This window comes from Opisthorchis viverrini, assembly GCF_000715545.1.
Source record: "Opisthorchis viverrini unplaced genomic scaffold opera_v5_213, whole genome shotgun sequence".
NCBI lineage: Eukaryota > Metazoa > Platyhelminthes > Trematoda > Opisthorchiida > Opisthorchiidae > Opisthorchis > Opisthorchis viverrini.
In genome coordinates this window covers 18,222-40,075 of record NW_008751871.1, presented here as the reverse complement: position 1 = coordinate 40,075, position 21,854 = coordinate 18,222, and the positions used below count along the sequence as shown (strand labels likewise).

The 21,854-nt window shown below is 44.6% G+C and overlaps 2 protein-coding genes across 2 annotated transcripts; one reads left to right on the top strand and one right to left on the bottom strand.

Moving 5' to 3' along the window:
• Positions 1 to 2,794: 2,794 nt before the first annotated feature.
• On the bottom strand, positions 2,795 to 20,285 carry T265_14553 (hypothetical protein; the record flags this gene model as incomplete). Its single annotated transcript, XM_009174168.1, has 3 exons — positions 2,795 to 2,878; positions 15,397 to 15,466; positions 20,161 to 20,285. Coding segments are annotated over 3 exons (276 nt in total), but the record flags the coding sequence as incomplete, so codon positions are not given.
• On the top strand, positions 6,642 to 19,231 carry T265_14552 (hypothetical protein; the record flags this gene model as incomplete). Its single annotated transcript, XM_009174167.1, has 4 exons — positions 6,642 to 6,758; positions 7,682 to 7,756; positions 16,615 to 16,751; positions 18,517 to 19,231. Coding segments are annotated over 4 exons (1,044 nt in total), but the record flags the coding sequence as incomplete, so codon positions are not given.
• Positions 20,286 to 21,854: the final 1,569 nt, after the last annotated feature.

Genomic DNA, 21,854 nt, shown 5'->3' with positions numbered 1-21,854 from the left:
GGTTGGCAGTCATATCTTGTAGTGTCTCCAACCAGGCACAGTGAGGATCACGCGGTCCCCATCCTGGAAGGCGAGTGGCACCGACAGCACCCAAGCGTTTCGTGATCTCCTTCATACTCCTCCGCCAAGTCAAGCGTTGGCCACCTCTGTGTTTACGCCACTCCGAATTGGGCATGGAAAACAGTACTCTCTTCGGCAGACGATGGTTCGGCATACGTAACACGTGTCCCAACCAACGCAGCTTCTGGTGCTGGACACATTCTTCAATGGAAGTACCCGTTACACAGCCGAAAACACGCTTTCTAACTGTCTCGTTACGGATTCGCCGACACCAACCCACACGAGCTATGGTTCTGAGGCGGTCGCGAAACATTCCGGAAGAGATGGCTCGAAGGCCATTAACCAATGGGTTTATATGGTATTTGTTCAGTTCGGTGTATTTAAAATAACGGAGCACTTGTCTGGTTGGTTTTCACTCTTTATGAGGTCGTTTGTGACCAAATGGGATATTTGAAATTTCTACCCGGACTGATAACTTTCCGAGGGTTATAATGCCTTTGACAGATATACCGTTGCGAGCTATTGCTGGCCTTAAAACTCGGGACCTTGCCTTGTGTGGCAAACGGTATTTATCGATTGGTAACGACAACCAATGCCCCGAGTCTGCACCGCTCGGCTCACTCATCCATCAGCCAGACCACCGACTCGTCTGACTTTTCAGTTCACGTACTAATTGCAGTGGCTTGTCCATCTGCTCACCCGCCACTGAATGTCTCACACCGTCACATCCACTCGGTGTGCTCTCGAAAGGTCTCCCTGCCAACCTACCTACCTGACCATTTTCTCTTTGTTCGTCTGACAGCCCTGCCGGTTACGTCCGCACGGCGTGTACGTTTAAATCCTGTGAGTCCCAGTCAAATTCACGTAACAGCCAGCGCCTCAGTCTTTGTGTGTGCGATTGAGCTGCTGAGCCATGGCATTGTCTGACTCACGATTATTTACCATGTTGCAGCATGACCCCAAGGGAAATGATAGTCTGCATACTCGGAAAAGCAATGCTTGGGAAAGGCTCAGAGTAGCCCGGTCATCAGTCGACCTACTCACATATTTGCTCGGCCGTGCATGCTTGCGTACATGTGTGTGTGTGCCTAATCTGCTTCCACACGTATTGGAGGGCGCTCGAGCCCATTTGTGTGCGTATGTGGGCGGCGCACGGATGGACCATTCGAATGCGTGAGTACAGCTACGCTTGTTCGTCGTGGCGTGTGAATTGCCCGATGGCGCTTACAGCCCCATCTCGACTAATTCACTCGAACAAGCAGCTGCTACTCCATGGATTGAGCTAGTGAGATCAGGAGAATGTCACCGGGGGGAGAGCAAACAGGGGAGTATCGCCCGTGCGTTCGTGCATGCCGTGCGCTTTGTTGATGCAGGCGAATTACCGATGCAACATGATGTATTCGATGTTGCTCAGTTCGTAATCACACGATTGCTCTGCTGGTGGTTCTGGTGTGCTGACCACGGTGGTGGTGGTGGTGGTGGTGGTCGTCGTTGTTGCAACGACAACGATTGCAGGGAGCGCCCACAGTAGTGCCAGCGTGTTGGTGGTGGCTCGGAGTTCACACATATGACGAGACCGACTAATGTGTTCGGTGCGCTAGCGCACTTACACACATACGAACGCACACTTGCAAGCACGACAATGTAATTTGGTCTTGTTTGCCGATTTGGGCCTGGCGCTACATGATGCGAAACAAGAGATGGGCCATAAAATTTCCTTGTAATTTCTTTGTCATGTAAACACCGAACGCGCCCACTCTCGCGCGCCCACACGCTCTATCCCACAGACTGCATTGCTGTGACGAGGTACAGTTAAGAACGTGCGTGAGAGTGAATGAATAATCACCTGAATCCATGTTGCTTTGACCTACTCAAAACGCTCGTAACCTCGCTAATCCTTACAAAAGAAAGTTCATATTTATTTCAGGGGTTTTGTACTCCATAATGGGGCTGAAATATTTGTCATACTTTTTTCAACCGAGGGACTGAGCTTCTAATAATCTTACCGCTATAAACTAGTATCAAAACGAGAAATCTCCGGTAGCTATTCCATCCTGATTGAAAACAACTCATGTAATTTGGCCCCGGTCAAATAGTTTCAACTCACGTGTGAACGTCCGACCGACATAATTAACCGTCTATAAAACACAACACAGTTCGGTTCGAGGGAACATTTTCATCATTAACCAAAATTTTGCTAGATTAAACGTGTTCCTCCGACCAGGGTTTACTACACCTCTTTCAATATGCTTGACACTTGGCAATTTCTTCACCGCACTTCTACTTACTTGTGCATTGAAGTGTTCCTGCGAGAATGTAACATTTCCTCTTATGATTGGCAGTCAGTTGGGAAAATGCGTTCATGTTCAATCAACCCGTTTCTCTACTTTCCCCAAACCCACCCCAGAGGACTAATGCACACACACACACACACACACAAATGCATACACAAGCTGCAGTGCTCGAGGATTACGCTACTTTTATCACTTTCTTCCCCTTGGTTAGAGTCAACTGTATCGAAACGTTGCTTCTGCGTTCCTCCGAACGTTCATTCCCACACCGTGCTTGACATTTACACTGTCTTCTAGGTCAAAATGTTGCATTACTTGGAAACGCAAAGCCAGCTTTTTCAAGGCAATTCGTTTTATTCCGTGGTCGGGCAATGAGTTCTCCAGCGGTAGAGCGTCAGGTCTCAACGTTTAAGATTCGTAAAAAGTTTCTCCAGCGTGATTTTATGCAATCAGCTTGCTCGGGGTATTAGGAGCCAGTGAATCAAATGGTTGAAAATGTCCGTTCTCCGAGATGATTGGGTAATAACCTAAATGTGCAATGTTAATGATTAGAAGTTTGGATGTTGAGTATATATTTCGTTTACTTACCCCATCCACACTGCCGGTGTCCATTGTTGTGGTAACCCCCCCCCATCAGTTTTGTTCTTTTGCTACCGGTTCTTCACTTTCACCTACCGGATGAAGTGTGGATGGTGTAGAAACCCATACAAATTTCAATTTTAATAAAAGGGGTAATGTTTATGGAAAAATGGAACACTGCGCTCATCACTGTCGACGGAAACCTGTGTCTAAGAGACGAGGGATGAAAGAATACGATAAGACAAAGGTGTCGGTAGTAAAGCTCTATGGCAGACACGACATGTCGGATAGTGATAAAAACGGATCTGTTTCGTCATACCAGGCAAATGATGTGTAGCTCTAAGTTACAGCATAAGCTACCCAGATCACCAAATACCTTTTCGTGGTTTCGTTGGTAATTCGTATGGTCACCCACACGTGGAACGCCTGACATCCTAATGCTATAACCTTTGGAGCAACAGAGCCTAGTGTAGGCTGACGTCTTGCACAGTTCATACACCTTCCGAATGGCCCCCACTCGGAAACAAATCCAATGCGTATGCTTTCTGCCCCGAACTCAACAGGTCACATTAGTGTCTACCTGTTTCAACTTTCATTCTACCGGCTGTTTGCCTTTTTGCTTCGTATTTTTGCCTTCACCCCCAACGCAATGAGGTGATTAGCAAGGTTTTAGGAGCACTTCGACCAGTACCGCAGATGATCACTTCGTTCCCTCCGGAGGTCTTCGAAGACAGACAGACCATTGATTGCCCAAATCAGCCCCAAAGGTTGGTGCTGTGATACTCGTGGTTCTTTTGCGTCTTTCTGAAACCCACCTTACCTTAAATCGATAGTCACCAGAAAATTCCTGTGCAACCTGAATGCATCTTCAATTCGTTGATCTAATGTCTGCCACACAAGAGCATCCTCTGACAAACATGTTAAACCGAGTGAAGTGAATTTTTACACTCCCTGGACGCTTTTCTACAGCTCGTAACAGATAAGAGTAAAGGAAGTATGGTGAAAGTCAACACGTATCTGCTCATCACTATTTTATCGATGGGACAATTAGTAATCCGTGTAAATGATGCTGGACAAACTACGCCTAAATTGTTAGTCTTCCCAGATGTTATTATCATTAAGTGGCTAGTCGCTACCGGTGATTATTATTGTTCCTTATTCCCGTGAGTAAGAACAAAGAAAAGTGTCAAAAGATCCTGTTCAGGAACAGGTTAATCATACTACTGTCAGTCTCTCGTGGCATGGTGTTCAATCGCTGATCCGGAGCCTGTGATTCCCGGTACCCCAGAGACTGGTTAGTTGGACAATCCTGCTGACCCCTGACGAAAGTAAAGCAGCTGGAAGTGACCTCTTCACACTGTATCGCCTCATTAGGGAGCAACCACCCCGAAATCCGGAAAGATGGACGCACGAGGAACATTATTTTCAGTGGTAGACATATGCAGTGTAATGTAGTGCACATTTTTAGAATAAACAATCCATTACAATAAGCGAACCACGGTTTGTTTACCCTGGTTTTTCACTTCCCGGACTTTCATTTACATCCTATTGCCATCTCAGCTCGACTGATCCTTTCAGGCTGGAAATACGGTAACCACTTCCCAAAGGAATACCCACAGAAACACCAATTTGTTTCTTCAAAAGTGTGTGAACACTCTTGGGATGCACACATGGCTTTAGATCTTTAGATCTTCTCAATAGCAGACGATCCAGGGGGTTCAGAAACTTAATAACTTTATAAATATGGAACCGATCTATGCATGCATACTTGTCTTTGGGACGTGATGTCTGGGACGAAAGCGTAATTTCTGTACTTACTAGCATACCCAAATGAGTCCCGAAAACGGGGGTGGATGCATGCTAACATTATGATAGAGCGTCTGTCAATGGGGGTTCGGTTAAAAGGGCGCGATTGTGTTTCTCTCTATCATACTATCGTTGCTTACTAGATAGTGCAAATGTACCAATATCCAATAACACTGTTCTGTTAACCTCATGACTAAGTTATAGGACCTGTTAGCCTAGGGAATAATATAGTTGTGCCACTCTTGTGTTAGCTCACATTTGGTACCCCGGAAAATGGCAGTGAGCGTTATTTCTGTGACATCTGCCTTTTGAGTGCGATTTTGCCACTCCTGAAACCAGAGACTTTCAATTGTATGATTATGGTCAGTGGTTTTCTCCAACTAGGAAGTGGAATAGAATAATCCGTGACCAAACCGTGTCTAGTTAATGGTTGGTTTCATTTTCCTCTCCAGCCGAGTACTCTGTGGGAAACTTGGCAAGGTTTGTAGCCCAGGGACAATCCCAGTATGTTAAATATTGCGCCTATAAACAATGTTGGCCACAACGATCCTGGATTTCCAAATGTTAAGTCATTTTGTCAACAAAGCCCTACCACTTTGTGTGATAGGATTTGAACTGCTTTCAGTATTTCTATAGAGACAATATTCTATCACTGATGTCTGTTGGGATAGGGTGGGATTTAGGAGGGCAAGAAACCATTCTTTTAACTCTAACTTAGGTGAATAACATGACTATAGGAACTTTTGTTTTGTCTCCCACGAACCAACTAAAGAACCGAGCTTTGCGCCTCACTCTGTTAATTGTGTGGGACTACCATTTTGGCATAATGACCTTACAGGACATCCAATGGGTCACGCCATATGCTTTAGTATATCGGACTTTGTAAGAGTGACGTAACATCCGAGATGTTATGAATCTATCGGCTTAACATAAAGTCTGGCCGGCTTTCTTGTTAACTGCGTGAAGTTCAACTGCAAGCGTACTGGCAAGTTATTTAGTGTCCTAGGTCCCCTACAGTGTGTACCAGAAATCGTGGTGATCGGACAGGGTAATAGGTCTGCAACCTCAAATAAATGGATTTGTCAGTCTGGCTAAATCAGTTTATCGTGGTGTGCTTGTACACCTGCACACAAATGTTAGACATTTTCATGAACACAGATCCACACAGATTCGTCTGATTGGAAAAGCTCCCAGTGATGCTTCGCGACGATTGGGAGTTATTAGCTTTTTGAGGGGGAGGGTTTCCACCTCCTCAGTTTGCATCAGCAGCCTATAATTTTCATTCTCCTCTATCGTCTACTTTATTACTAGGCAAGGTTTTTGTTATCATCTCAATCAACGAATTTCTTAAATGCAATCACAAGAGCATTTTCTGTGAACCATTGGTCATCTTTCCCCAACTTGCCCCTCAGCCCTAATTAATCAATAACTGATGAGGCTCATTGGGTCATGAACTTGGTTGCAAAATTTGGTACGGCTAATTTTCTTCTATATTTGGCTACTGATGCTACGTCACGTGGATTTGCCTTCATACCACCGAGCGATGCTTCGCACAACCTCACATGTGACAAAACCCAGTGCAGACAGACGTTCTGGTGGAATTATTTGAACTAACAAAGCCTCCAGGTGATCACACAGTCCACTCAGTTTGATTGTCGCCATTTGACCCATGCGGGCTCTAAACTATCTGAGGTTCGCGTTGACCGGTCCAGTAACCTAAGTTCATACCAGACCGGGCGTGTGCTCTCAGCCGGTTTCACCACCGGGCCAAAGGCGCTCACTGTGGTTTGCCGGCTTAACCAAAGCACTGAATTGCGAGCTAGCTCATTGTGAAAGGAATTCGGCTGGGGTCCATGTGATTCCCTGGTCAAAACCAAATTGGTATGTATTTCGCTAGCTCTAGGCCTGGAGCCTTATACGCTTTCCCATGAAGCCGGGGTATCTCTCCAAAAGGATCTCAGTGTGTCCAAGTGGCGGAAGTATCTTGCTGAATTCAGGCGTTACCCGTTCACACTCATGAGGGTATGAGTCAATGAGTCTGGTGTTAATCCATTCCGACTAAAAATCTGAAACGCCTCGCTGGGTGCATATCGACCCAACTTCATACCGATCCACTTTTGCAGATCGTTGTTGTCTTGTCTTCACATTAGCGAGTGGCTTTTTTTCATATTTCCCCTCTAAGACGCGTTTGCAAATTACCACTATGAAGTCCAGCAGCCAGCGTGAAGTTTTTTATGTGGGGTTCGAATCTGGGCTGTGGATGATTGTCGATCCGCGTTCACTGTACTCAAATAGCTTGCTAGGCATTGTTCATAATGTTTGTGAGCAGACACCACCTTTTGCTATTCGAGGCCTGGAGTACAGAGATATGACTTGGTGATACGCTCATTAGCAACTGAATTTGATGTGTACGGAGGACACTACCGTGGCTATCGCTATAACGACGCTAATCTTATGGGCCCAGGAGGGACAAATTTGTGTCGAAGAGTTTTTAGCAACATTATAAATAGTGTGTTTTATTGAGGAACTTCACATGGAGATTGTCTGCTAGCCTACCTGCAGGTGGTCGAAACCAGACAGTGGCAACCGGTCACCGAGGTTACTGTTAACCAGCTGCCAACTCACCCAATCGCAAGATACTCAGAGGACTGTGAGAACGGATGGCAACTTCGGAGCTTTCAGCTGATTCATAAACTCAAGAATTTCGGGGAAGCTGAGACCTGGGGAACCCATAGTGATCGCGCAAGAAACCTTGGATTATTGGGACAACGGAACCAGGAACGAATAAAGACTATTGCAATAAGTGAGAGCTGGTGTAAAAACCCAAATATATAGACGTGTACTTAATTTCTATCTGACCGTGCAGGAAACATTCGTACTTCCAGCATTTTATAGAAGGCAATCGAGTTGGGAACTGAAATAAGACAATCGAATTTCCCAACCAGGACGATAAGTCGATCGACGGACCTGGAGTGAACAAGTCGGTGACGACGACTCTTACAGCTCCAATGAGGCACCTGGTGAAGATAATATTGGTGAGGTAGATAGATTCACAGAATAATTGCGGTCTCATGCAATGTACACGCTTAGTACCGGACATAAGGCAAAAATGAACCTCAATCCCTCCTATCGGCCTTTCGAAAGTTTCAAAACAATAAGCCTGTCAGGATGACTGTTTGAAACACTTATAAAATCATTCCTTATGTCTCTGAATTCAACCACATCAGTTGGAATTGGAAACGTTCTGATGTTATTCTTAGATGTTTGGACTTATTTTCCCAAAACACTTGAATAAGGAACATGTAGCATTTGGGGACATTTCGATTCTATCCACGGATACTCTTTGTTGAGGGATTTTACAGTAGTTATCGGTGGAGATGAACCACAGCACTTGATCGCAATGAATTATGGTCCACTAACGGAAACCATTTTGTAGATTTAGGCTGATTATGCCATGAGGGGGGGGGGCTGACAAGTTTTCACATGTTTACCTTGTGTGCATTTCACTACACGTTTGTGCTTTATTTTCCAACCCACATAGTATATAGAGATGCATGCGGTAAGTCCAACTAACCTCACTGAATGGCATTTCTAGCCATATGTTATTCACGTCAGAAGATAATCATCGTAACACTGTGAGCAATAATTCAGCCCACATGTTGAGTGGTTAGCACTCTCTTTCCAAGCGGTCCACCCATTGTGAAATAACATTTACCGCATCGCTATGATGAAATATGGCTCTCCTCACCTACTGGATTACAATCGGGTCACTACAACAGATGTCTTGGGCCTTGGTTTAAGGTTCTTTCCTCAAGCGTGTTCCATTTCCGTTTGATAGCTGGGAGTAAACGGAGATTGGAGGGGGCGCATGAGAATCATGGTGTAATACGGACTGAAGTAGAGGGTTTACCACGTTGTACGTATAAATGATCAACCACATCTTGCTAATGAAAAACTAGTTTAGAGGAAGGGGAAACGTAGTACGAGACGAAGCATTTGTCCATTCTGTATGTTTATAGACCAGCGAAGTGTGTGGGTATGCTTCCATTAAAGCATTGCAACAAGCGAACAAATATAAAACATAGTCATATGCATCGGGCGCACATGTCGCCTTACCACGTGTTTGGTTTTGCGTTTTGACTATGGTCCCTCTCCCTCCGCGCATCACCGAAATTCATCTCCGCTTCCTCAGGCGATTTAGGTACATGCACTCAGTAGGTGAAAATGTTTGTTACAAACTCTCATTTCGAATATGAATTTCGTACACTCAGTCCGTTAAACGGGACTGGTACGGTACAGCTCTATATGTGTGTGCGCGCCTACTCGTCACCCAATTAGCCATGCGTGGTAAATGCAGTCTATCACAAACTGGGTCAGACATGAACCTTGTGTGTTAGCAGCGCTATCTTTTCGTCTTGTTTTTCTGCCCGACTGGTAGTGATGACAAGCTATTCGGTATCCTCACTTTCGAGGTTGGTGGATTTTTTTATTCGCGTTTTACAAACACCAAATTTAGAGTAGTTTGAACACCATAATAGTCCTGGTTAGTAACTCCATCTACCACAATACTTCACAAGGAAGAAACAAACAGTGGGGTCGGTCATTGGACGCGGAACTCCACGTTGTGGCAGACAGTGGAATAGCCCTATTTGACGTACTCCCTAAAATCCACTAGGATTTCCACTCCTCTAGCAGAAAAGTCCTGCACGATTTTGTCATTCAAACTGTTTGATGACCACGTTCAACAGCGGAGTTTCTGCACAACAGATAGGCATGAAAGGTCGGTGGGCCTTAGCTACCGATACCTGAATAGGGAATGTGACACAGTTGCAAAACAAACTGGAGGTAATTGGACTAAAACGATATGACGTTTCCGTAGCTTCCGAACGACAAACTGTTCATTTTTAGACCAATGTGGTGGTTGCCTGACGTCTTAGGGATGTACAGATTATTGGAGAAATGGAATTGAAGTCGGACACCTCTAGTGATGAATGGATGACCTGTAGACAACTTGCTAGTGTATTACTGTACCCTGACGTGAGTCGTCTCGCCACACCAACCGGTCGTTTCACCCGTCGCTTTATGGATCACTTTCGTAGAAATACAGCTACAGGAATCAAACAGCTGGTTTGTATGAAACAATGAATCACTAATCACCCAGACAGTGACGGCTACTAAATTCACCCACCAAGGAAAACGATCGAAACTGGATGCATTGAAGAAATGTGGAACACAGACGTCATCCACAACCCAATCTAATACTTTTGACGGAAAACAGAGCGCACCATTCTTTTATCTTGGCTGTACTTTGTTGACAGTGTTGGTATTCCACAGCTGCCTTACGTGTTATGCTTTGTTCCCAACGCCCTGGATATACTGAGTGCAGGCAGAGCTGCCAATACAATATCACCTTCATTAGGGATATCAGTGTTTAATTTTTCATCCCTTCGTTGCAGCTGAACGACTATTAGTATCATTTTACCCTTATATTATAACCTGATACGTCGGAAATCTCTGATCTTTCATGAAAAGAAAGGATTTTGTTACTGGTGCCTCTTTCGCCTGTTTATACTACAGTATTTTTCTTGATTAGTCAGCGCTGATCTCCTGTAGAGTGCAAGGTCCGTCTCACTGAGCACAGATTCCTTCATCTGCTCCAAGTTTCTCAGTCTGACCTCACACACGTGCCTCCTAATATAATCCTTGAGAAAGAAATCCAACGAGGTGACATCAGGTCGAAGTGGTGGCCTTTGTCTGGTTCCGCCTCCACCGAGTCACTGTATGGGAAGTTGTTCAACCAGAAAATTGAGTTCCGTCGTGTAAGAACAACATCAGCCTTCGTTTAGAGAATGGTCGTTTATCTCTGAAGCCCAGTATGTATCAGTCAACAGTACTGCATAACGGTTACCCGTCAAATAAAATGAACTCCCATCAGTCTCTGCATCAAACACTGAACGAAACCTGAGTAGATTTATTTCAAGCAATAGGTAGTTATGGAACTCATAGCATTCACATCACTCTCGTTCGAACAGTGCTCCTTCGTTCTTTTTTGGCACAGTCACTCAGTCTCGTCCACACCAGTCATTGCTTCCGTGTGTTGACGGGTGGGAGGTGGGAGAGCATTCAATCGAGCGAAGTTCCATCATATATTTGCTTTCCTTTTTTAGTACATATTTCATCCTGTCAATGATGCCAGCCTATTCTGAAAAGCCGAAAAGCATTGTACAGCTGTTTAGTTCATGTTGGGGATCATCAGCAGTGCACATCCCACGAAGCTCAAGAATTTCCCAACCCGCATCTTCTGGCCAGGGAATAAACATCTGACCGATTTGATTGGGTTCTCGCTTGGATAGGATATAGCCCCACTCATCTATCAACCACGAAAACCAGATCACGCAGTCGGGTACTGACTGACTCCTCGAGTGGGAACGTCTCAGATGGAAGTTTTTTCTTAACCTCTGGAATTATTATTCCTCTGAGCTACTTAAATATTGGTGGTGCTTTGTGGAGATTCGATAATTTTGAATAGAGACTTCATTCTAGATGCCATACCGAGTCTTTTTATGAGGAAACTCCGCTTATAAGACGAAACCGATCAGTAGGGGCCTGATTGTAGAATTGTCCGCTCTATAACTCGTATGAAATGAGTTGGGAAAATTTATGAAAAAAAGTATCTGTGAACAGATATCACTGTGAGATTTCAGCCGTATAACAAGATCAGATAAACAGACTGATTATTGTGTGGTTTAATTTTCCCCACTGGTCGTGCATCACTTTGGCCTGATTATAAAGCCCTTAGATGAAACCCGCCTCTCAACGAGATGGCCCAAGTGGTTAGAGCGCGAATTGACTGACCGGAAGGTCCGTGGTTAGAACCCGACCTCTGCCCCTCGACTTCCCCTGTATAGACTTGGGCAACCTGGAAGTATCCCAACCCTCGTGGCAGCTAGCACCGAAAGGGTGCTACAGCTGAAAGATTTTTTATTCGATTTTTTCTCAGCTTCTAAATGTTTATCTGCTCACTTATCAGCTCACATGGATCTCGTGAGTTTTACGACAGTTTGACCTACAGTTTTATTATTTCAACCACACTTAAGCCTAGTCATTCATGCGACCCAGCTGTCTACGCGACAGAAACGTTTGTATACGGAGTCATCACCTACTGATTCGGTTTCTTCAAAACATTAGCCACTGAGAGAATTATTGGTCACTACCAGACCTCAAAAACGACTTCTCCTGAAGCATTTTATAGGGCTAAACGCTTCCACATGTGTATTCTCCTTTGTTTCGGCCTATCAAAATGGTGGAGGGCGGGGCAAATGCTGTGTGAATTTTCAAAAACTAGGGGTGGAAAACGAATCTGAAAAACAATGCAGTGAAACCGATCGGCATGGAAGCAGGAATTTCTCACCATGCATTATGCACATGGATGTCAAGATAACAGATCTGAGATGGAAAATCAAATGCTGGTGAATTGGAAATGTCATCCATTGTCTCAGTCCTGCATGATGTTCTACCGTTTATTGCATGACAGTATTTGGCTCCGATGTGGTTGTCAGAGCTAGCGTGCAATGTCACCGGTCCCTCGGTCGTTTTATCTTCTCCACCCACCTTATTTGGCTAGTTAAGCGAGTCGGTGCACTGGAATCGCTCAGCCGTCGGTTAACAAAAGCTGGATGAAGTTTTAAAAATAAAGTCTGGACGGTTGAAGAATGGATTAATGACTTTACACGCCATCACCAATCGAGAATGGAACCACAGAGTGGCCATAATCGTACTGTCTTCCTCAAATTTACTGACCATGAAAGGGTTTTGCCTGAATTGATAAGAGTCATCGCACTGTGTAGACGGAAGCTGGCGTTTCGACAAATCTGCATTATGGACACTCTAATGGGAGTCTGTGTTCTCCGTTGTCACCCGAAAAATTCCGAAAGCTTTTGGAAATCAAGAACCACACAAAAACCGAACAAGTGAGAGGAATGACAGCCCGGGACTAAAAAATCCCGATATCGTGCGTATATGATGTAGTTTAACCTTCCACACTCAATGCAACGTCTTATGGATCTGTCATGGTGTTTTTCATTCGGGCTAACCACGGATTACGGAAAGTATTGAATGATCCGGTTATAGAACAACAATGCAGCAATTAAGAATACACTATAGGTGTCTGATCAAAATATTTCGAATGGGCTGGGACGTGGAAACACTGTACTGATGTGTACTTCTTGCCGTCCAGTGGGATGCTGTCACAAGTCTCGACTATCAGATCGTTGTGGAACCATGAAGTTGTTGTATTTTGGCGGTTAACATGATGTACTCACGGCACAAATCTGGTTTAGCACTGGTTCGCTTCATCTGTCTATTTCTTCGAGTGTTTAGTTCCTGGATGCTGCGCAACAGTTTCGTTCGAAAAATACAGAGCCTACTCAAGTAACATGCAAAGCGGATTAATCTCAGGTCTAATGTTCAGTTTACTACTCACGGCACAAGTAACGCCATGTCATACTGAAATTAGGTAAAGGGAGATTGTACGTAAGCTTACTCACACTTTGTCCGAGATGTCTGGCAGATTAACAATTTACAGTCAGGGTTGTTTCATGGTCTTATTTAGATGGTGGATAACTGGTGCTATTTCTTAAAGGTTTACCGTGGTTTGCTTGCTCATTCCACTTTTGAATGACACTGTTTCACTTTGAGAAGAGAGTGCGTCACATTTTACCTCCAAAACATTGGCTAGAATAGGTTAACGAACCAGCTGCAGCGAGTCCTCCTCAAGAATCGCCACTGACAATGATTTTTACCGACTTTGACTGACCGCCTGCACTAAAATTCACGAGGACGTATCCTACAAGGAACATTTAGACAGCTTTTTACTGTGTGCTGAGTGAAAACTAGCTGCTAAGATTTACCCTACGTCATTCTTATGTTTGTGAAACTGCGAATCGATCCCAACTCCTAGACATTTGTGGTCGGAAGAAACTATGGTGAAAAAGCGACGTGGTCTTTCTCAATCTACCAGTGGCAGCAAAATCGGGCTATCGTTTGCGCCTCGCATTACAAGCTAAGGCTTACATGAACCTCTGATGTACGTCCGAACAATCATTTATGCAACTTCACCGAGGGGCTTCCCTGTGTTGCTAATACGAAAATTACTACGAATAACATTTCCTAGGGAATTGATCTTCCTCGATCCCCAACCCAGTATACAGTGGCTACGTTGTCTGGTGCTTAATAAAAGGTCAGTAAACAAAGTTACAAAGTCGCACAGCTGAGGTTGACAACATATGTGACGACTTTGCCGTCTTCCAGATTATCCACCTGAGTAGGAAGAAAGCGGTTGTTCCTGCGGCGTCTCTCCGGGTGAACTTAAGGGGTGAACTACCACACAGACCCAAGTTTTCAATACTACTAATCGACTGTTGCAAGCTGGCAGAAGAACTTGAAATGAACCTTAACTTGCCATGATTCCATCAGCCAGTATCTTGTTAAATGGCAAGGACTTGAGTGGTTACGGAAACTATACGAAAGTCCATATTTCTGCCGTGTTTAACCCTTGTTGTGGTTGCTCATGCCATACGAAGTGACGTAATCGTACAACGAAGAAATTATTCTGACAGACTGGCTCAGGTGCCCACCACATATACACGACGGATAACTCAAACGGATAATCTTAATAATAATTACAAGGTGCTGATCCACGTTCCACCCAAGTGGATTATCAGGCATGAATGAGTGTTGCCCTTTGGTTTCAAAGAAAAGGAAGCATTTTTGCAAGTGACAATTCATGTTACTCACCCTTTTGAGTTATCATCCCTGCTGACCGTTTGGGAGCATCTGACCTAGTGTTCCGTCACCCACCATGTGTTTGAAATCACCGTTTTGGCCGGCTTCAGCCTTTTTTACTGTGGCACATTCCGTTACACTTAGAGTATGAACAGCCCCTGGGATCTGGTCAGAGTGGTACATTCTGGGGGAGGGTCCATATTCCAAAAGATCCATGGTTTTGTAAGCCCTAAGTCAACTGCTCACTTTTCAAGTGATTTGTTATGTCAGTCTGCTTTGTATTATCCTCCACACAACCACCAACCCATCGCTACGCACCACTACGCACCCAAACAACGCACTGATGATGTCACCTCGATTGGTTATGAAACGTTTGCAATCAAATTGCCCAGCTCAGCGAGCAAGCCAACAACTATCCACACTATCTGAGCTACCAACATTTTCCTCTATAAAAATATTGTCTTCCATTTGATCCAGTTTGAAAGGTCATTCCTGAATAACAGGCGGTAAGTATGGGATGAAAAATTGCATTGATTGAAGCAAGTACTCTGTGACTTTTACCGTGACCCCAAGATCACTCTGATTTTGATTACCACTCAGTGTTTCGCTCCTAAGCTGGGTGACTGGTCGTCCTCTGATTATCACCGACACATTAGTGAATATAGGTTATTTGACAAACTGAAGTTGAATAGTGGTCAGCTGTCACAGCCTCATTGTCAAACGCTGTCCAACGACAGAGCGAATAAATTTCACCTCATAATCACATACGCCGCTGAAATGCAAAGTGATGTTCCGCACTGAATGAAACCAGGCAAGACTGTCGACATCTCGATGTTTCTCTAAGTTTGATTTATCAGAGGGACCAATTTGCACTTACGTGCAGGCTCTACAGAGCCAAACTGATGGCATGTCTGCGCACGTCGGGAGCATGATGAAACAGGATTTGCCTGCAATAAACTTAACAGAAAGATTACACTTTTTTGGTACCGTGTAACTTAGAGGAGTATTTTGGGAGGATAATAATCCACTTCCTCTTCCAGTCCATGGTTCTTCGGATGTCCAATGACTTACAGTATTATACAAAAGTCATGGAGACTGTCAGTTTTACGAGAAAATACTGCTGCGATCACGACTGGAGGTAACCATTGGGACTAAAATTTATTTTCGCATAACCTAACTCACCATAACTGGACACAAATTAATTGCCATGTTAAACGGTGCCCACACTTCCTGATCTCGAAAAAATGCTGTTGATCTCTGAGAGTCGTAGAATTAAACTCGCATAAATTTCTTGTCCCTCCTGAGTTTTTTGTTTTGCCGGGTCGTCAGGGTCGCGGGACCGGGATTGTGAATTTATAGCAGAAAAAGTAGAGGACAGGCTACTCTGTCCGATGATTTTTCCGTTTTAAGTGCAGATCGCAGCGGTCCTGAAATCCTACGAACTTCTGCTGTCCGTTTCCTTGTTCCTCTGTCATAACAGAGTTTAGTAATACCTTGTCAACAGCTATGGGCCGAATTGGAGATCTCGACTTAAAATCAATCAACAGCTTCGTAATCATGCTACAGAGATGGCCAAAATGTCAGCCTTTTTACGTCCTAACCCATGCCAGAAAACTGTCAGTACCGGATAACTAGTACCTCCATTGATTAAGTAGACTCTAAGATACATCACATTCCGTTGCCGCCGGGTCGCCTGAGTTTGCTGTTCGCTTAATATGTACACTACTGAAAATTTACCTAGTAGGCGAATTTCGAAATGAAATTAATCATCCGTTGCAGCTGGACGGGGTGCTGCATCCAAGAAACCAGCGAGCATTGAAAGGAAAAGAGACATAGCATCACAGAATTTTTGCGGGTGTTTTCGGACGGAGGATACTAAAAGTTATATACGGCATCAAGCAGTTGTATGCCGTTCGGATAGATTTGCACGTTAGGTTGGATAGAAGGTGTCAGTACAACAGAACGCACCCTGGTAAATGGAGGCGTAAAGTGCGTGAAATGTCATTTTGCTTGAAATTGTATGAATCACGTTCTGTGTCATTTGGCGACAATTCAACCGCAAAATATATTTCTCCTCACCAACGTCCTATTACAGGCGTCCAACGAAACCGACATACATAGCCACCAAATGAGTGGAGTCGCTCGATCAAGACAGAGTTTTGCAGACAAGGCTTCGCAGTATTCACCATCGTCTTGTTTATCAACGGACATCACGGAGCCAGCCATCGGCAGGTGAGAGAAGACTATTACACTGATTTACTGCAATTTAGACGTTCACTCTCCTTTTCTTGTTCGTGTCATCTTGTAGATGTGTTTGTTTGTACTATGTTGAATACTGGACTTATAGAACCAGGTTTATACGAAAGACCACCAAACTATTTGGGGTATGCGGAAGGCGACAACCTGTGGAAATATTTCAGGCTAAAATTCTATTCATGAACCAGTGTTTATGAAAGAAAATACGAGGCATCGGCAAAAGAATGCACCAAACTTACCATAAAGTGAAGGAATGTGCAAAATCCCATTAGGCGAGAGTTCAATTGATCTCCACTCTTATGATATGGAAGTAATTTTCTTCAACTGGTCGACAGACTTAACGTGTGGAGGGTACACCTTGAATCAAAGCTTCCAGCACCAGAAAGCGATGTCTGTTTGTATCCACTCATGTTATCAAGAAAACTTTAGCCTCGCTGTTTGAATGGTCAGGATGGTTAGCAAATCGACGAATGATATAACAGTCCATGCTTGCCTTGTTTGACTGACCCAATCTACCTCAGTTTACTAATTGTTTATTGTGTGATTGGAACACGACGGCGAAAGCCTTATGGCATATAAAACTCATGGAACCCGAGAAATTTTCTATGCTACTGGTTGTCGGCATCTTACTGAAACGCAACTCCATAATCTTATTGGGAGAGCTTGGGCACACTTGAGCAAAAAGTATCTCTGTTGCCAGAGCTTACTGCGTTTCTTGGTGAGGCATGTCCATTTTCGGATCTTCTGTGATTTTACAAGTGCATGGAAGGAATTTTGTCGTACCTGGTTGTTTAAAAGTGCGTTTACCCAAATACCGTAGGCTGAAAAGACGTAATACTCATAAGGTTGTTGAAAACTCTTCGACAGTGCGTAACCGGTTTCGCCCTTCTTGGGGCTCATCAGGTAGGCACACTCCCCGCATTTCCGTCAACAATAATCACATCATAAACGAGAGATTCAGACGGATTCCTGATGAGCCTCCCGACAAAACCAAATTGGTATGCAAATGAGTGTATTTCGCTTTAGTCTGAAAAGTTCATAGCATGCTAGTGACAGCGACAAATTTGCAGGCGTAGCGCGAACCAGGCGGTAAGGGTGGCTCTCTGTTGAATCTCCCAAATACTAATATGTAATAAGGTACTAGAGCGCTACCGCAATTATATATTCACTGGCTACAGTCATTTTTGATCTGCCTGATCCTCAGTAGTACGACAGACACTTTTGGGGAGAAACTACCTCCGGCGAAGGCTTGTTCTGAGAGAGACGATCGATGGCAATATTATTCGTAACAAGCTATTTTCAGATGGCTGATGATTAAAAAGTTAGGTAAGTTAAATGTAGGCTAGGCGATTATTATGAAAACCAACAATTATCCCCTGTTTGATACTGAAAATTGAGTTTCGGGAGGAGTGCAAGAAAGAAGAAGCTCCTGCCGACGGAGTAGTTATTTCAAGCAAATGTGTCCTCTTGAAGGGGTTCCTCACAAGAAGCGCCGTAATGGGACTCAAGCGTTCTTATTCGTCTGGTCAATGGGGTATTTTTCGCTGTTCCACCCTGTAGTTGGGGTTATCAGTAGTAAACCTTGGGTCTTGAACCGTGGCAAAAATACTTCAACACTGTTAGTCTTTTGCTACTTATTTCTAGTAGTAGTATAGCAGCGTAAAAGCCTGGACAAGGGAATAAGAACTGGGAAATTACAATTTGTTTCTAATGTATCTTTCCAATTCTTCCCGACTACTAGGATTGCGAGCTTCACCACAACCGAAGAAAAAGTAAACGAACCGCATTTGGATGAGCGTGGCATTGAGTCTCCTCCTAATTATTTTACCCCACACAACCTGGCCAGATTGTTGAAGTCCATTACATTTGATTCCTCGCTCATGCATGTGGTTTTGCGTCATCTACAAACTGCCGGTCTGTTGCACGGATGTCTCAGCTGCCAGACCTACTTTATAGACAAACAGATGCTTGAATTGCATCAGGAGCGGATGCATTCATCCTCCCCTAACGCGAAGCCATTCGGCTGTGGTGTGTGCGGTGAAGATCAGCAAGATTGCATGAACTTCTTGACACATTTTCTTCGAAGCCACATACAAACCGTATCCACAAATCGCACAGACTGCAAACGCTCTGAAAAGCAGCATCTATCACCAACCAAGATGTCATTCTCTGAAGATTCTCAGGAATTCAGCAATCCTTCCAACGATTTTCAGAGCAATCAGCTCTTCTTAACTTCCGACTCCGATGTAAGTCCGCCTCATAAAACCCCTTCCCTCTCGCTGACGAACGGCTATCAGGCACATCATACGGACAAAGACATGGAAGATAACCCTGATGGTTGCAGTGATAACCGGTTGTTGGAAGTGCATCATCAGGATTGCGCTGATCAAGTCAGACGTGATACTTCTATCGAATACCCTGTTGAGAAGCTAAAGAACACCAATACCATACTCACATAATTGTGACCCATGAATGACCTCATGATCGCGTTGGTTTTTCCCCGTTCACCTTTTATCCACTGCCGAAAAACCAGCCATCTCAGGATAACTGTACATGCCAAAAATGAATACTCTCACGTGCTTTGAGACTCACTGTAAATAAAATGTGTGCGTAGGGCACTGCAGTTAGTATTGTCTTTACGTGTGCTGCTGCAAATTACCGGTCTTTTTCTGCGATGGACGCTGGACCACATGATCTGCAGCTCGACAACACTGTCCGTGTAATGTCACACACTTTGGCGTCTTTTCCGACCAAACTAATCAGTTTTCATAACTTCAGAGAAATTATTCCACTCCTGTTGACTGCTTTTTATCAGCTTTTACCCCAAAAGGCCTTCATCTTTTGCAAGGTGTTCAGTAAGAAGTGTAATTATTATGTGTGGTTTATAAGGTCTGTGGATTTAGTAAAACCATGTCTTACCCGCTGTTCTCGTTTTTTGTGGAACGATGGGAATTGAAGTTAGTTCACTAATGGCTCTCTTATTCTGTAGTACGGATATTCAGTCGAAAGGTAGCTGCAATCGACGTCCACAAGGATGTGGTGACGACGCACACTGATTCTAAAACTAGCAGAAATGGAAACTGGTATTAGTGGAATCATATGGCACACAGATCACAAACGCGGCGTCAGGGTAATACGGAAGAGAACACCAGAAGGGAGCAACAGCATGTATGTTGTAGCGCGGGATGTCGGGAATTCAGCGGTATTCGACGGATGTCGGGAATCGGTATTCGACGTTCGAGAGGACGGCACACGTCAGTTCTGAAATGTGCAGATATACGGACTGGTATTAATGAATCCACACACACTACACAGCACACATGCGCACAGGTCGGGTGGTACAGGAAAGAAGACCGGAGTGTAGCAACAACGCAGGTGTATTAACCCGAATCGAAACCGGAAAGAAGTAGAAAGTACAATCAAAGGGGGGCCGGTCAAGGTCAGTCCGGGGGTTTGTACAAGCGGGATACTCTTCCCTGTCCAGGGCCCGTGGTGCCTCGTCCGTGGTACCTGTAATAGGGGAAGAGAGGGAGGGAGAGGCACACATACTGTCATATGATAGGGATACAATCAGGTACAGTAGGGTTTCAAATGTGTTACAGCGTTGTTCAGAGGCGATAGTGAGTTCCTCAGTCAGCGCCTGTCTGATCTAATTGTCACCGACTGGGGAAAGGAGGTTCGTCCTGAGAGCTGGAGGAGTCATGATAATGCTCACTTCCGTGATGAATGCAGCACTCACAGGGCTCAGCTTGACTCCAGCCGTAACGAGACTGTTGTTGTCCCTGATCGTTTGATGACCGCCTGTGAGGCATCACTTTTAGAGCGACAAGCGGGTGTGGATTGCGTTGACCACATCTTTACACTCGGTCATGTGCTAGAACAAATCCCTATGTATAAGCGACCCGCAGTGTTGGTGTTCCTAGATTCCCGTGGTACTTTGGCCACTTTGATCTCCTTAGCATGCTTGCTCGTTAAGAAATGTTTCGGAAGCTCGTCGATATGACAAATTCTCTGTATTCCGAGACTTGGTGGCGTGTGGGGATTTACGAATTGCTCTCCAAAAACCCCCGTACAAAAAGTGTTGTCCGCAGAGGATGCCCAATCTCTGGGTTCCTGTTCATTTGCATGATTGACGGGATAATAAACTGAAAACTAGGGGGTCTTCGATACCCTGGCACTCCAGTATCTGCTGACGAAAACCTTATCGATCTCGAATAGACAGACAGCATCGTTATTGTTTTTGAAGAGTTTTTGGATGATCTGGCCAAAGACTTCCCACCTTTCGCATGACCTTCGCACCCAAAAAATGTAAGCTTGTTCTTCCGGGCATGCCATTTACGGTCCAAAGTCGTAATTCACATAAACTCCGATTTTGGTTTGATGGATGAGTCAGTGCAAGATTCTCGATGACTCGGATGGAGTCCGCTCATTTGAGACACCTATGGTGGCAAAGTGGCATATTCCTGAACCTCGGGGGCGGGTACATCATGCCATAGAACGTGCTGTTCAGTCGTGAGGTGTAGCCGCTACGAGCAGTGGAAATGAGACGTTCTCAGGTTTTCACTAACCGCTGTCTCAGAACCAAGGCTCGTGTAGGCTGTTGCCAACGGAAAAAAATTAAATCAAGTCTCCGGTTGTGCAACAGGGACTGCAAACTAAGGATGTATCCGGCAACAAAAGTTGGTTTGGTCATGTACTGCTACATGTGAAATCATTGTTTATCGGAAAGGTCGGTGTTTTCTGTGCCCGATTCAGAGTGACGCAAGCAGCGATGCGGCCAGCCTTTGATCTCGTAGAGGACTATGCAAGTGATTACAAAACGTCTGGGTGTTGTCGGTTCATGATAGGGTCCCTCTGTATTGTTGTAGAAGTTGCTGCATGTTGTTGCCGGTAACTGCCAGTGTCTTTCTTTTTGTCACTTTCTATTCGGATTGTTTAGATGAATGTCTGTAGGTGAGCGCACATCGGAATGGTTGTAATAGGCTGGCACAAGGCCCCTTTCCCATCCACTTTTATCCTTTTCTTCACAAGAAAGGTTTCAAATAAGTTATCACTGTACAGAAGCAAAATTTCATCGAT